The following is a 16,712-nucleotide window of genomic DNA, read 5'->3' as shown; positions in this document are numbered from 1 at the left end:
AATTTATTTTAATTCGATCATATAATTAGCGCGCCCTCAATATTTAGCCGTCTGTAAAAAAAACAACACGACGAACGATCGAGACGATACATGTAATTTTGTATAGATTATTTGACCTTTTTACGCTAAACTACACAGTCTAGGTCTACTATATGTAGACTAATATTTATTTAGGCCTAAAGTATAGGCCATTATTAGTGCCAAAAAACGGATCATCCGAAAAACCTAGGCCTAGCTTACTATACCACTAGGCCTAGGCCCTAGCTGGGCCAGGCCTAGGCCTACTAGGCCCCTACTAGAGGCCTAGGCTAGTTAAGTTGGTTAGCTATGCCTAGCTAGGCCTAGGCCATATAAGCCTAGCTAGGCTCGGCCTATATATTGCATGACCATGACAACTTTTATTTTTCTTTTTTGTATTGTACAGTGTGCATACAATGAAAATAAATGACAATACAAATAAAAATATTGATTTTTTTTTTGATTAGTTAGGCCTAGGCTAGGAGGTACAGCAGTAGGCCTATTTAACAAAGAAAAGTAGAATGCTTATAAAGCTTAAAAGAGAAACCGCCATTTACATATCAATTTTTCATTCAGCTCCCAAATTATAATTACAGAGAATTCCAAAAAATACTACACTATATAAACTAGCAAATAATTCAAAATTCATTAAAAATATTAATCATTTAATTTAATACTGGTATCGTTATGGATGTGTCTCTGTTTAGTTTAAAATATTGTTGAATTATACTGTACTATAGTGGGAAGATGTCTATGAGCTTTGTAAAACTTAAATTACTGTTGACCCTGTGAATTCAGTTCTATTAAAAATGAAAATGTGCCACTGTACTTCACTGTACTATTACGTGTAGGCCTACGTACAAAACAAATCATGTACGTACACATCGTGACATTTGCTCCCAAAACCTTCCCACTATGCATCGCGCACGCTATTTGCGATAAACCTTATACATATTTTCAAAAATTCTCCTAAAAAACTAATTGAAGTATATTTAATATGTTGTACATCTTAACTTTGACAGTACAGTATAACCATTTATTTCGCAACCTAGACCTATAAGTAAGACAAACTTATAAGTTATGGTTACTAAAAGGCTTCCCCCCCCCCCCCACACCCCCACACTAGAAGTAATCTGCAATTGTGTAGTTATTATCAAAGACTAACTAAGACTAACACAAGAATCTCCTGTACGTCCGAAGTGCGTAACAATTTCGAAAGGCATTGTGGGATAGAATAGAGCTAATGGGTGGCGCCATTGTGAGCCATGGAGTAGCGCGCCCTCATCAAATTAGAAAGTCAAAATCATAGAGGGGATCTGCTAATACTATAGAGGGGATAGAGTAAATGACTGAGCCCTCAATAGGAATTAATAGTTTTGACTTCCTAGTTTGGAGGGGGCGCTGTTCCATCCTGTGAAATGGCGTCGCCCAGTTTGACCTTTTAACCCTGTACTTCCGATACTGTGTTTTGAATGCAAATTGAAGAACAGGAGATTCTTGTGTTATAACTTCTTTGTTACTATGTACAGTGACAAGATATTTATTGTTTCTTCTTTACCTTTTTCTTCTCTCAAATTAAAGACTAGGTCTAAAATTGCTTTATCTAGAATCTAATACTTATATTGTTTTGTTTTTCAGTCTATTTCGTTCCTGGCTTACTTTGTATGCTTATCATGTTACGAGGTCTTCAGCGTATTTCTATTTATAACATTTTAAGATGGAGAGCAGCTCCTTTGGTTCTAACAAATCCAAACAGAATCAGAATAGACATCTCATCAAATAGTCAATATTTAAAACGATTATATTCCTCTGTCAACAATAATCAACGGAACTCTGTTATAACCGATCGACCGAAGCTTAATATCGATTTGAATTCTGAAACTATAAAACTGGTGTTTGATGATGTAAGCGTAGTTCAGTGTCCGTTTGTTTGGTTACGAGACAACTGTCATTGTTCCAATTGCTATGAACTATCATCAGGGCAGAAACAGAACCTGTTGGAAAACATGAACCTCGATATACACCCACTAAACGCCACAATAAAAGATCAATCGGTAATTGTCAACTGGTCTGATGAACACGTTAGTGAATATCCACTGAGTTGGCTAAGAGATGTCAAGTTTCCTGCAGCGACAGATCCTGAGGATGAGAGGAGATATTGGGGTTCCGAAATGACGAAATCAAAGGTATCAACTTTTTCTTTTAATGAAATCATGTCTGATGAATCCAGTTTACATTCTTGGCTTTTAAGCTTACACACAGATGGAATCAATATTGTGAATGATCTGGGAAATGACGACAAGAATCTTGTACGATTGGCCAACATGGTGACGCACCCAAGAACTACATGCCATGGGTAGGAATATTTTATCAGTATTTATAATAATATTTCTGTTGATGATAATTGATCGTCATCGTTATGAGTTCCCACAATCATGTTGATTATCATGGAACTAGTCGGTGTGGTGGCAGTATTCACAGCAGGTTCTGGGTTTAATTTGATTATTTGGATTTTTTTTATTATTATTTTTCTTACCGTACTTTTTTATTCATTTTTACAAGAGTGTTATAAGATGTACCTGATAATAATTAGCTTGGGATGTTGTTCAAAATGTTATATATTTTGTATTAGACTTATGATCAGTTTCTGCAAAATTTATTTTGTATCAGACTTACGACCAGTTTCTGGAAAATAAATAAATAAGCACCCCCCTGCCATCCCCAATAAATGGAGTTTGGGATACCCATTTATTTTCCCAAAGCAATTTCATTAGCAAAGTGAAATAGCAGAATGAAAATAACATGATTTTTTTTGTATTTTAGGGTTGATTTTGGTATTAAACCAAATACGCTAGATCCGACTAATTTGGGCTACACAGGTAACCGACTGGGTTTACATACTGATCTGGTTTATTATTCTTTTGTACCTGGGGTTAGTATACTGTACTATACATTTTTAAACTCGCCAATTACAGGATGGATACTATTTTATAGTTTATCGTACTTACAAACTCATTTGAGGCTTAGGGAGTGGAGTTGAAAGAGTCGTTAGTTACAACACTGGAACTAGGTCAGGATTGAACCCTGGACCTTGGGATTGGAAGGCAAACATCTTAACCACCAAGCTACAACTCCACCACATAATGGTAGTTCTTAAGCTCTGTCTACACTATCAAACAAAAAGTGTTATGTGCCTAAATATGGTAGTGATGTTCCCAAATATGGTAGTGATATGACATCATCATGTCCACATATGGGCACATCAAAGTTTTTTGTCACATAAAGTTTGATAGTGTAGACAGAGCTTTAGTACTATGACCTAACAGCTAACAACTCATTCCCCATTCAGAATTAATACTGGACTCGCCTCTAAATTTTAAAGAGTAAGCCGTGTGCCTTTAGCATACATTCTTGATGATGGGGTACACAGAATGTCTAAAACCAATTATATTTTAATGGATCAAAGGCCAATTATAAAGTATTTATATTTTGTAAATCAGTAAGTGCAATTCACATAGCAGGGCCAAATTCAAGGTAGGGGGGCCCTAGCCAGCCCGGGCGTCCTCTAATTGTCACAAATTGTAATGCAAAAGATAGGACATCAAATTAAGTTCAGGACATCATTTCACTACTTTTAGACCCTGGGCCCCATCTATTTCAAAATCCTGGATCCGCCACTGCATAGAAAAACTGATTAAAAACATTAAATTGTTCTCTGCGCATATTTTTCTAGGTGCTAGTACTACATTGTATCACAATGAGTGAAGATGGTGGATTGAGTGAGTTTGCAGATGGCTTCAAAGTAGCGTACGACTTACAGAAAGAAGACCCTGAAACATTTGACGTCCTAAGCCGTGTGCCTTTAGCATACCTTGATGATGGGGTACACGGAATGTCTAAAACCAATTATATTTTAATGGATCAGAAGCCAATTATAAGGTATTTATATTTTGTAAATCAGTAAGTGCAATTCACATAGCAGGGCCAAACTCTAATTGTCACAAATTGTAATGCAAAAGATAGGACATCAAATTAAGTTCAGGACTTCATTTCACTACTTTTAGACCCTGGGCCCCATCTATTTCAAAATCCTGGATCCGCCACTGCATAGCACTCATAACCTTTTGTTTGTATCTCAGTTGATATTGTCTTTTTCAGATTGAAAGAAAATGGTGAAATCAAACAAATTTCACTTGGTTACCCCCACCTGAATAGTCGTATGAGTGTAGGTATTGAAGACGTAAAGAAAGTGTACAAAGCAATGAAGACATTCTATACTGCCCTCTATAAAGAAGAAAATCTTGTATCGTTCAAGTTACATCCAGGTATGTATAAGATTAAGGATCTTGATGATTTTGTCATTTCAGCTGTTTTAATTTTACAAAACTTTGATTCTGTGAATCATGTGATAGTCGTGATGAGTGTAAGATGTCTTTACTCTCATTGGCTCATCCTTTGGATGGGATATAAAGTTGTTGGTCCTGTAATCATACAGTTTCCATTACAGAACTAGTTAACCATTATTTTTAAAGAGTAGGAGATTAATTAGTCTTTTTTCCTTTTAACTTGAACTGTACTTAAATACTACGTAACTTATTATTACTTATGCAAATGCTAAAGTTTAAACACTTATGATTCATTTATTTAATAACTTATACTATTGTTTTTTTTTATTTATTTACTTTTTAAATTTTTTATTTTACTTATGTCTTTATACTTCATGTTTTATATTCTTACTATGTATATCTTACTCGTCATACTTGATTATGTTTATGTATCTTTTCTGGTGGGTAAACCTTAAAGTTCTTTATTTGCCCACCAGCCACACATCTTTCTTATATATATATATATATGTTTATTGTTACTTAATTATCATATTCATTTTGTGTGGAAAATCAATAAAAACAAACAAACAAAACTAGAAAATATATCTCATGAATTGAAAGACTTTAGGGCACAAATGCTTTGAGAAAAGTGCATTATAGTATTGTACTTTACAGGTGAAGCTGTGTGCATAGACAATACAAGAATTCTACACGGCAGATCCAAGTTCACGATTCCTCATGGATGTCAAACCCCAAGGCATGTGCAAGGAATCTATATAGACTGGGATGAGATCTACTCAAGAATGAGAGGTATTAGGCCGATTCATGTCTATTAACAATCATGGATGGATTAGATATTAATTGTATAATAATATATTTTATATAAATTTGCAGACATAGGCAAACTCTAAACCACCCAGTGATATACCAGAAATTAATATATTATATAATAATAATATATATATATAAAATAATATATTATATATAATAATTAATATTAATAAACGGTGACGAAATTGTTAAGAATGAGAAATAGCCCAGAATTTTCTGCTTGATATTATTAGACCATTGGGGCTTTTGATTATATCGATTTGATTGGAATGCTACTACAGGGTAATAATAGTTTTATATAATTATAAAGTATTTTTAGGTATTAAGATATTTGGGCCTAACAATGATATTGTGGAAGAATACAAATCGACAAACTTCACGTTGATATCTTCAATATTGAAACTACTCTTCTAACTGATTTTATATTTATATTATCATATTAAGGATTATGTGTAATACTATATATTTTAATTAAATCTAAATTAAATAGTAAACACCTGTGTATTGGTTCATTTTGTTCTACCACATGTTTATGGACATAGTAGCAATTACCTGAGAAAAATCTCACAGAACTTGTGGATGTTGAGTCTAAATCACAGTAAACACACAATAATCCTGAATTCATTCATTCATTCAATCTTTTATTTCGGAAACTCTGGTCCATAGAAAGTAAATTACATATAAATGAAATAAATAAAATAAACAAAATTACTACTACTCATCTCAGGATGGCATTCCATCTGGAGAGCATCTTCGACTTAACTAAGACGTTGCTTTAATAATCGTTGAGATTAAAATATTTTTGCTTGCATTAAGTCTACACATCAGACCATATATTGATATTCTTAACAATTAAAACACATTTATATGAAAACGTACTGGAGTAGAATTGACTCATTGCGCATATTTTTCATGCAAAAAAAAAATGAGTTCTGGAACTGGAAAACATTTTACAAACCAAATTTTGAAACTTCTACAAAAGACATACAGCTCTCAAATATGTTTTTAATCGTATATTTTTATCGTATCATTTTTACAACTACTATAATGTTTTTAAATGTCAATGGTCGATTCGCTTTTATGTTTTTTGAACCTTTATGTTTACAAATTTATGTACTTGTCTTTACCGTTAGAGGCCAGGTGTGGGCAAAAAATTTCTATTGATCATACATTCCAATAATTATCGATCTATAGTTTCCCCTATGTTTCATAATTTTTGGGATTTTATTTGTGTTACACGAGCTTGTTGAAAATAAGCACTTTCTTATCAGTGGGGGGATAGTTCAAATTATACAGTAAAATCTCTATTCTATTGTACAGAAATGGTATAATTAGAGAGGCATTTTAAAAACTATGAAAAATAAACGGTGTGGTAAAAAATGTTATCAGATGACTAAATATAGGTAATATAACTTGAATATTACATTTCTGGTATTTTTATTCAACTTCAGATTTTTATCTTTATGCTATAGCAAAAATTATCCACCGTATATCCACCATCTTTTCATCAAAAGTCTTCCTGGTTTTTATGGAAGAATTTTTAAATTTTTTATTTGACCATATTAAGGGAAATTCATGTTTTTTCGTCTCGATTTCTCTTACAAATATTTGATTTATGTACAATTAACCAAATATTATACCGTATTTAAAATTCATGCCTGTACCTTTAAAGCTTTAAAAGAATATATTCTTGTTTCTAGCAATAACTCTAATACGTGAGTAAATGCTGTCCCAGTCAATGTAGTTCCCATGCAGATGTCGTGGTACAGCATTACCTGCGGGAACCAAGAATTCAGCCCGACCATGCAATGTTCGAATGTTATTAAAACAGACTGCCTCTCCTGAAAATATAAAATAATAGTATGTTTAATATGGAAATAAGAACAGTTGGGGAGATCGGACTTTCAGTATTGCTGGACCGAACCTTTGAACATTAAACAAACATCATTATTGAGCACCTTTAAGTCACTACTCAAAACTCACATTTTCTGATATTTTTTGCAACGCCACGAGCAATGACTGTTGGAATGGCGCTATATAAATCGAACGATTGATTGATTGATTGATTGATTAAATATAATAGGTCTACCTAATAAATCGACAGTGATATTATTACAACACACTATAATAAATAAGGTGGATGCACTCATCAGAATTATTATCATTCAGTGTGAACAGGGAGATCTCCCCTGATGTGAATGTCAAATGTTATCTCTTTGGCGTGTGGGAGGAACCATATACATTTAGGAACGCTAAGTAGCCCTCCAACGCTGGAACCGGCATTTTGACACTTTTTTGACAAATTGTAATGCCTGTTTTTTCATCTGGGCACTGCTCAGGGAAAACACTATGGGTTTAGCCAGTGAGCGCTCATAGCCGTTGCGCAACTGACAAGAATTAGCATTGCAGTTGAGATAAATGATAAAAATTATTAATATTTGGATATTGTATTATCTAACGTTTAAAGATATATTGTCCCCCAAAATAATAAAATAATTAAATCAGATTTTGAATATGTTATTTTGTAGTTTTAATCAAGTTAATCACTTCCATAGAAAAAAAAATGAAAAAAAAAAATGTTTTCACTTATAAAATGACAAAATAAATGGTTAAAATTAACCAAAACCCATTGGCTGGCAGCCAATTTGACCATTTTTTGCTTTAAATTACAGTTTATTCAGGTAAATACATTTTTTTTCGATCCAATTTTTGGTCAAAGTGGATAACTATTATGTTACATTACAATGGCATATTCAACCAAATTTTTGTTAAGAATTATTTTTTCAGGGGGACAATACATCTTTAACTCTTCACATTCTGATAATCTTTATTTTAACAAACATAATTTCATTACTACTGATGATAGATATTACCTTGTTGTATTTTAAAGGAAATCAGATTCTCTTGTTTATAGAGTGTGGTATTAAATTTCTTCCAAGCTCTGTACAAGGATTTCATATTGTCGACACTTACATCGGTCCTGATGCCACGAACGTGCTGATTGAAGTTGATTTTGTCAATGTTTCCGTTTAAGTCAAGACTGTGAAAGTATAGCGAAAAGATAAGCAGCTCAACTTAGCAACAATTAGTGTTTGTGTAGGAACCATGAATGAAATCAGAATTAATTTATTTATCCACACACCATTTCTATATACTTATATCATTTACATAATTATTCATTCTTTCATCATTTTAAATAAATGAATCATTTTCAATTATGTTGAAAAAGAGGAAGAACTCTCCAGTAATGCTAGCTACCCATCATAAAGTTTACAATTTGAAATACTACTGTATAGTTTATATTATATTATACCTACACAAATTGCATATACTGTATAGATTCACAATCATATACAATATGATGATATACAATACATCGTAGGCCTACACACAATAAATAATCTTTAAAAAATATAAAATGTTAAAGATTTATTGTCCCCCTACAAAATATTTTTTTGTTGAATATGCCATTTTAATGTCACATAATAGTTATTCACTTTGACCAAAAACTAGATCGAAAAAAAAATGATTTACCCGAAAAATTTTATCTGTCAGACAATGGCTTTTGGTTAAAATTAACCGTTTCTTTTGTCTTTTTATAGCTTAAGTGAAATAATAATTTTGTTTTGTTTTTTTTTTATTACAGAAGTGAATAACTTAATTAAAACTTCAAAATGGCCTATTTAAAGTCTGATTTTATTGATCTTCATTTCATTATTTTGGGGGACAATACATATTTAATATACAAAATGATATTAACCAAACCTGTACCTTATAACTGGTTTTGAATGTTTTATATAATATTGTGATTTGGACACCTCATCAACTCCCTGATCAGAAAATCCTACTGGGACAGTGCTCAATATTCTGAACGTGTCTGGGTCATCTCGTTTGAGGTCATACGCAACTTTAAACCCGTCGACAAATTCACTTTCACCTCCAATATCGCTAACTTTTATACCGTGTAATAATTGAATCTATCAACGTAGAAACACAACTTAGTACATCAATTTACAAGAGAATATTATAACATTTTGTAAAATAATAAAGCTTAATGTAACATTAACCACTAATGTAATATTAACCAAAAATCATCAGTGGTTAATTTTTACGTTAGTGGGTGATACAAGATCACGATTTCACGTGTCACATTCCAAATACTTACACAAGGCTCGTACATATAAAATGGCAAATCGTTATGAAGACATAAACGACATCCAGTATACGCAAGATTATTTGGCTCTGGTTTGCTCTTCACTTCCCAGTCGATACTATAATTAAAACTCTAAAATTCGTTACAAAGAAAATACGGACGTATGTGCGCGTACGAATGATCGCAAACCGTATCTTGGTTACCACTAGGACACAACGCAAGGACGTAAAACGCAACGCAGGCGAATTGAAAATTAAATGGATTATTCGAACTGTCGCTTGTGATTGGTCAATTCCCTTGTGTTGCGGCTTACGTCCTAGTGGGAACCAAGCTTAAAGCTACACTGACACTTGTTCCGTTTCACGTAAAACGTGTTAAATAATGGACAATTATTCCGTTCCGTTATACGGAACACCTGTGAATGTAGCTTTGTTTCCAAGTTGACCAGAGTCTTCCCTGCCTCAACATATCATCATCCTCTTTGTTTTTGTTTTTAGAAATAAGATTTGTTGTATACCTCCGCAAAGAAAGTATATAGTCGATCGCGTGTGTCTGTTAGCAGAATTACTAAAAAGTTATTGCAAGATCTTTACCAAATACAGATAGATATGTGGTCAAGGACCACTTCATTAAATTTTGGGGGCAATCCGGCCCAGGGTCCCAATTCTGGACCACTTTTTAATATTATTGTCAGACCTGGCTAGTGTTAAAAGATAGAAGACAATTTTCAAAAGCTGGCGAGCAGTAAACTAAAATTGCATTTTCTCTAGAACTACTTGTCCAAAAAACTTAATTTTGTACAAGAGGCAACAAGAGTTATAATTTGTGATTTGTAATTTTAAAACATAATGTGATTTAATGTACAGGTTTTTTGATACGATTAGTTTTTTAAAAACCTATTTCTTTTCAAAATTTTTTTGCCGTTGCTGTTCTATTGTTAGTCAACTGACTATGGTTGTAGTGAAATTAGCCTAATCACCCGCAGCATTAAGACACACAAAAAAATGTTTTCCCGGAGGAATCTTATGTATAGGAGAATTTTACAGTAGGAGTAGGAGTGCCGTTCTAGATTTTTACTACGCGTTCATCTTGGTGTGTTGATCCCTTTACGGCTCATAACGAAGCTACCTGGGATTGGGTGCAGGAGAAGCCAGCGTCAGAGCCAAAATGTGCAATAACGTATATGAATTTAAATGAGAACCGGTGGAAAAACACAATTAGTATTATAGTTCGTTCTTACCCGTAGCATGTTGATCTAGGATGTCCAACTCGTTCAGTCAATTTCAACGAGGCGTCCCTTTCTGTACCCATGTCAGTCACTAAGTTGATCCCATGCGTGTGCAGACTCACCATCCAAGAATACAAAGCATCATCATCATTCATTAAATCTTGAAATGAAAACGTTAGCAACTTATCTTTGGTCATCTCAGAACCCCAGTAGCTGACCTTTAGCTCCTGGATATGGTCTGTTACCTGCGGAAATTTGTAATTACGAAGCCAATTTATTGGATACTCGCTCATATGTCCGTCCGTCCAGTAAATGGTCATCTTCTCTGAATCCATTTTGGCATCTCTTGCAATGACATCGACGTCGAAGTCATCCACGAGGATCTTTCGCTGTAGAGAAGACTTATCAAAACATTCGTCGCACGGACAATTGTCCCTTAACCAAACGAATGGATACCGGGAACTGGTATTATCGTCAAATAAGATGTCAATTGTTTCGGATTTGTTATCAATTGTAAAAGTGGATGCAGCATGTTCTCCATTTGGGCTGTATGTTGCAGTAGTTAGCTGATGTCTCTGTGTTGATACTCGTTGGTTTTGATGAGTGCAGGTAAGATGATGGTTTGTTAGCTGGTGGGTTGCAACTGCAGATGTTGTAATCGGAAAGGTTTTCCTCAAAATCGATAGGCCTACATTTGTACGTGACAGCACTCGTAACATTGTCTGTGAAATAATATTTATAATGAATATATATGATAATCTTGAGTAGGTCTATTAATAGATCATGGTCAGAGAAGAGCAACCCTGCTTATCTGGTGCTTCCGCCGGGGATAACAATTTAAACTTGATAAAGCGGATCGTTACGACCACACTAAAAAATCCACCTCATATTATCAAGTCCAATATATCCACATAGGCCTACCCTAAATAATCTACCCATAGAGATATTATACCTAAAACCTAAATAATCTCCTAACCCTATCATATTATATTATAACCATAAACAACACATGGCCGATTTCGTAGGCCCTGGTCGTATATACACCATCTTAAATCATGATCTATCATCTCCTTATAATAAACTAGCAATTATACCCGCCCCAGGGCGGGTTTTAAAATTAGTTTAAAGCCTTCTCAGTACATAACACCCGACGCCAGTAGGCCTACCTCCCTATACTCACCAACCCCCACCCCTCTTCAATAACACCCCACACTCTTTTTTAAAAACAAATTCTTCCCAGTACAAATTCAATTCACCTTCAGCTTCAAATTGAGAGGGTATACATAGCTACGATAGGCCTATGGTTTAAGTAAACTGTGTAAATAAATAGGTGTCATATTGGCTGATAATTAAAATATCTAATTTTTATACAGACGCCCCCTAGCCTTCTTTCTCCTCTCACCATCCAAGCCACAATCAACAAACCTTAACTCCTCCCCTGGACAGTTCAAATGTAGTAACTTTTCCTATTATAATTCCAATCATATAGGCTCTTCATTACGCCAGCATTTTCGGTCCTCCTCCTCCCACTTCAAACACACCCCAGATACTGGGTGATGTGTTTAAGAAGGTTCCAATAAAAATTATGTTAGCCATCACTCCCAACCCATAATCCCTCAGTGGCAGTTTCCAAAAGTAGTTTAAAACATTCCCAATACAGTTTCGGTCTTGGTGATAGGCCTACATCCCCACCCCAAACACCCAGCCCCTTTCCTGGGATAATTAAAATACTTTAACATTTTCCAACCACAATTGCGATCATTTTGATACCCCATATGTATGGTTACATGCAGAAACAGAAATTTGTAAAACGAACAAACATCGAAAGTGGGCCATTTTGACCATGCATTGTGGCCCCTAACTTGGATCCTAGATGGCGGATGATGTTCAAATATAGTAGTAGAACACAGTAACAGTAAAGAACGTGTATATGTATACGGATGTCTGTAATGAGAAAATCCAAGAGACCGATACATAGCTGGAATGGTTAAAGTAATTTGCTAAATGTGTAAATGAATAGGTGTCATATTGGTTAATGATTAAAATATGTATATCTATATTTTTCCAAACGCCTTCCTGAGGATAATTCAAATACTGTAAAACATTTGTAGTACAGTATAATTTTACAATTCGATAGCCTACAACCCCGAGCCCAAGCAAAAATGACATCACAAACCACGCCACCCACCTCCCAACCCTCCCACAAAAACCCCAGGACTTGGGGAATTTTTGTAATGTAGTTTAAAACCTTCCCGGTACAATTGCGATCATTTTGATACCCCATATGTATGGTTACATGCAGAAACAGAAATTTGTATAATGAACAAACATCGAAAGTGGGAAACAGTGGACCATTTTGACCACATTTTGGCCCCTAACTTGGATCCTAGATGGCGGATGATGTGCAAATATAGCTTAGAACATTCCCAGTACAATTGCGGTCATTTTGATACCCCATATGTAAGATTACGTGCAGTAACAAAAATTTGTATAACGAACAAACAAACACACACAAACAAACACACGTCTGTAGAATCAGCTAGCTGAATCGACCCGAATAATCAGGCTAAAGCTGGTTTTGACCGTACCACGAAAAGAAGCACCCTTACTTATAGCCAAGTCCAAGTCTGATAGTAACTTTATCAATCCGTCTACATATCATGGAGCCTACTTAGTAAGGCCTTATGATGATGGCGCCGTTCAATGGTGACACAGCTCTGTTAGTAACTGACAACGAATTAAAACATCCCAATGCAACTTCCATAATATTAGGTGATTTCAACCACGTAAATTATACCACGATACAGATGTCAGTTCAAGCGCGAGGCTGTCAAATCACGCATGATTACTGAGCAAATAGACACCGGATAATATTATGAAACTACTGTACAAGGCTGCTTCTCGAATGGACAGTTCGGACATTAACTTATGTACTGAATCCGTTATTTCATATATTAAATTCTGCCAGGACATATGTTTGATAAAGACGTAGTTAAGATATATCCAAATCAAAACCCATGGTTTAATAAGTCTGATACGAAATAGAGATAGGGCTTTCAGATCAAAGGATCTATTTAGGAAATCAAAATACGAGTAAAGAAAGGGAATAAATAAAGCCAAGAGAGAATATAAAAATAGGTTAGAGGAAGATATATCTTCCGGCGATCCAGAGAGTTATGGAAAAGCTTAAATAAAATAACTAACTACAAACCAAAATCTGATAAAATTAACTCAAATGATGATGTACCCCAACGACTGAATGATTTCTTCAGTCGTTTTGACACTCCCCCTCTCCATCAAGACAATAATTATGAAAATGGTAATGATGTACCGTTAGTTGTTCTTGAAGAGAATATTGTAATGAGTTTAGTAGATGTAAGTCAAGTAAGTCAGCTGGTCCAGACGGTATATCCCCTATGCTTGTTAAACATTGTTGCAAACAGATTGCCCATATTTTTACATACATTTTCAATTTCTCTCTTATATCTCAAATTATTCCGCGATGTTTTAAAGATTCTATAATAATTCCAATTCCGAAACGTTCCCCAATCGAAACCCTGAATGATTATCGACCTATAACATTAACGTCGGTTCTGATGAAATGCTTTGAACATATAGTCCTTAATTACCTGAAGGCCAAGTGTTCTCGAGATCTTGACCAATATCAGTTCGCCTATAGACCAAACCGGTCTACCGAAGATGCTGTATCGATCACTTTGCATAGGATCTTAGAGCATCTCGAACGTGATAAAAGATATGCTAGGATTTTATATATAGATTTTAGTTCAGCATTTAATACGATTGTACCGTATAAGTTACACACTAAGATGGTTGAAATTGGTTTCGATATTTCTATATGTAACTGGGTGTTAAACTTTTTAACTGATCGACCCCAACGTACTAAAGTGGGTACCATTATATCGGATAAGCATATTATAAATACAGGTGTACCACAGGGCTGTGTTCTGTCGCCCTTTCTTTTTACTTTATTTACCCATGACTGTGTTACCTACACTACAGTAACTGTCATATCGCTAAATTTGCGGATGCTACTACCATTGTAGGTCTAATCAATGATAACAGTGATGAGTCTAATTATCGCAACAAGTTAAACGAGTTGTAGACTGGTGTAACGAAAACAATCTGTTCTTGAATGTATCTAAGACTAAAGAAATGGTTGTAGACTTCCGTAAATCACTTAATGTCAAATATCCAATATTTATTTGGTATATCAGTTGAGTTTGTAGAAGAATTATTTAAATTCTTGGGTATTTATATTTCAAATGATCTGAAGTGGCATATTAACACACGTAACATTATTAGAAAGGCCCAAAGAAGAATCTACTTCCTACGTAGACTTAAATTTGGTATAAACTCTGAAATAATGTCGTCCTTCTATAGGTCAGTTATAGAGAGTGTCATAACGTATTTTTTAACGGTATGGTTCGGTAGCGCTAAAAAATGACCCTTTTCTCACACAAATTCCAAGAAAAAGTTTTTTTGATGAAATGTGTTCTTTAGACCCTACTGAACACATTTATCAACGTTAGGACATTTTTCGACAACGGGAAGTAGCCTAATTTGCATAATTAAAAATGGCCGCCATTTTTAATAACGTACTCTGTATCTTGGAAACCGCTAGTCACAGATACTTAATTATGGTGTCAAAATCGTTAGAATATATGTTTTTATATTCACTTTATTGAAAAAGTTTGTCCAAAAATGAATGGAAGTGCTATTTCTAACATTATTGACCTTTGACCTTGAATTCTCATATCTCAGCAACCACTAATCGGAGATATACAAATTAGGGCTTAAATTGTTCAGAAACTACACATTTATATCCAGTCTAATGGCATGTTTTTGCAAAAAATGGCGGATTCTAACATTATTGACCTTTGACCTTGATTTATCATATCTTAGCAACCACTAATCTGAGAGACACACAATATGGCTCAAACTGTTCAGAAACTACATATTTATATTTAGTCTAATGGCATGTTTTTGCAAAAAAATGGCCGATTCTAACATTATTGACCTTTGAACTTTGCACTACGTAAAATCGCATAACTTTGAAAATATTGTACATATGAAATTATTTTTAGTGTCAAATTATTCAGAACATACAGGTTTCTATAGAGTCCAATGACACATTATGTCCAATAATGGCCTATTGTATGGTTATTAACATTTGAACTATATTTGAAAAGCCTTTAAACCCGGAATCTTCTTCATGTAGGCATCCATTAGAACATGTGATTTGGCACTACTTGTTTAGAATATGGCGGTAATTTAAAGTGCATGTAACCAGTTGATTTAAATTAAATTTAAAAACTGAAAATATGCACTTTAAAAAAATAAATATTAGACTATGTATACATACATTATAGTTTGGATTATTAATAAATTTTTAATTAGGTCTTACATCTTACTCAGGAGAAAGTTGGTGTTGACACTATTAACAGAGCCAACAAAAATGTAGTTTTTTTATGATATATTGTACATACTTTAAATAGGCCATGCCATTTTGCAGGTGTATTAAAGTTTTTTTCAAGTTAGTAATTTATTTTTTGATCAAATTAAATTGCCATTAAATGGCATATTCAAAAAACAAATTTCTAAAGATTATTTAGTTTATATTTTGCTAAGGATAGCATAACTCTTGTGGGCATTCTTTTAGGTTGAAACATAGTCTTATTAAGAAGGCATTTTCTACTAATAGACGCATTGTTGACAACTGGAATTTTAAAAGATCGATATTAATGCAACATATTTAGTTTAGTTTAATTAATTGGCTATCGAGACTCATAATTAGGCTGACCACCACTTGCAATATTTTCGCCGTATACAGTAAAACCTCAGTTTCTTATGGAATTTATTTATTTATTTCAATAACCATATACAGTACGACTACTAGTGGTGTATAGTTTTTAACCTTTTATAACTTGTTTTTGTACTTTTTTTACGTGAATGTATTGTGTATGTACCATGTTTCTATGTGGTTTAATTTTTACCATTTTACCATCAATTTTAATGCTTTTAATATAAATATCTTGTAATTCAGCTTCAGCTGCGAAGACGATAAGAAATAAAATAAACAAACGTGTAAACTTGTAGGCAGTTTATGGATGAATGCAATAGTTTATGCTTATAAATT

The 16,712-nt window shown here is 33.9% G+C and overlaps 2 protein-coding genes across 3 annotated transcripts; one reads left to right on the top strand and one right to left on the bottom strand.

Moving 5' to 3' along the window:
* Positions 1-61: 61 nt before the first annotated feature.
* On the top strand, positions 62-5,731 carry LOC144837364 (gamma-butyrobetaine dioxygenase-like). Its single transcript, XM_078692432.1, has 6 exons — positions 62-92; positions 1,657-2,374; positions 2,842-2,950; positions 3,752-3,957; positions 4,177-4,343; positions 5,019-5,731. The coding sequence occupies exons 2-6, from the start codon at positions 1,683-1,685 to the stop codon at positions 5,177-5,179; spliced, it is 1,335 nt and encodes a 444-aa protein (XP_078548558.1). The 5' UTR covers positions 62-92; positions 1,657-1,682; the 3' UTR covers positions 5,180-5,731.
* A 1,004-nt stretch (positions 5,732-6,735) lies between these two features.
* On the bottom strand, positions 6,736-13,098 carry LOC144837014 (gamma-butyrobetaine dioxygenase-like). Of its 2 annotated transcripts, none has more exons than XM_078691985.1 (6): positions 13,081-13,098; positions 10,568-11,277; positions 9,340-9,445; positions 8,946-9,151; positions 8,048-8,214; positions 6,736-7,015 (listed from the first exon to the last, which is right to left on the bottom strand). In XM_078691985.1, the coding sequence occupies exons 2-6, from the start codon at positions 11,272-11,274 to the stop codon at positions 6,849-6,851; spliced, it is 1,353 nt and encodes a 450-aa protein (XP_078548111.1). In that variant the 5' UTR covers positions 11,275-11,277; positions 13,081-13,098; the 3' UTR covers positions 6,736-6,848. The 2 variants fall into 2 exon arrangements, with proteins under 2 accessions (XP_078548111.1, XP_078548112.1); XM_078691986.1 differs by lacking the exon at positions 13,081-13,098 and adding an exon at positions 11,981-11,984.
* Between the last annotated feature and the right edge of the window lie 3,614 nt (positions 13,099-16,712).

Source organism: Antedon bifida, chromosome 3 (genome assembly GCF_963402885.1).
Source record: "Antedon bifida chromosome 3, ecAntBifi1.1, whole genome shotgun sequence".
Classification (NCBI taxonomy): domain Eukaryota; kingdom Metazoa; phylum Echinodermata; class Crinoidea; order Comatulida; family Antedonidae; genus Antedon; species Antedon bifida.
The sequence above is the reverse complement of the archived record's forward strand: the minus strand, read 5'-3'. Positions and strand labels throughout refer to the sequence as shown.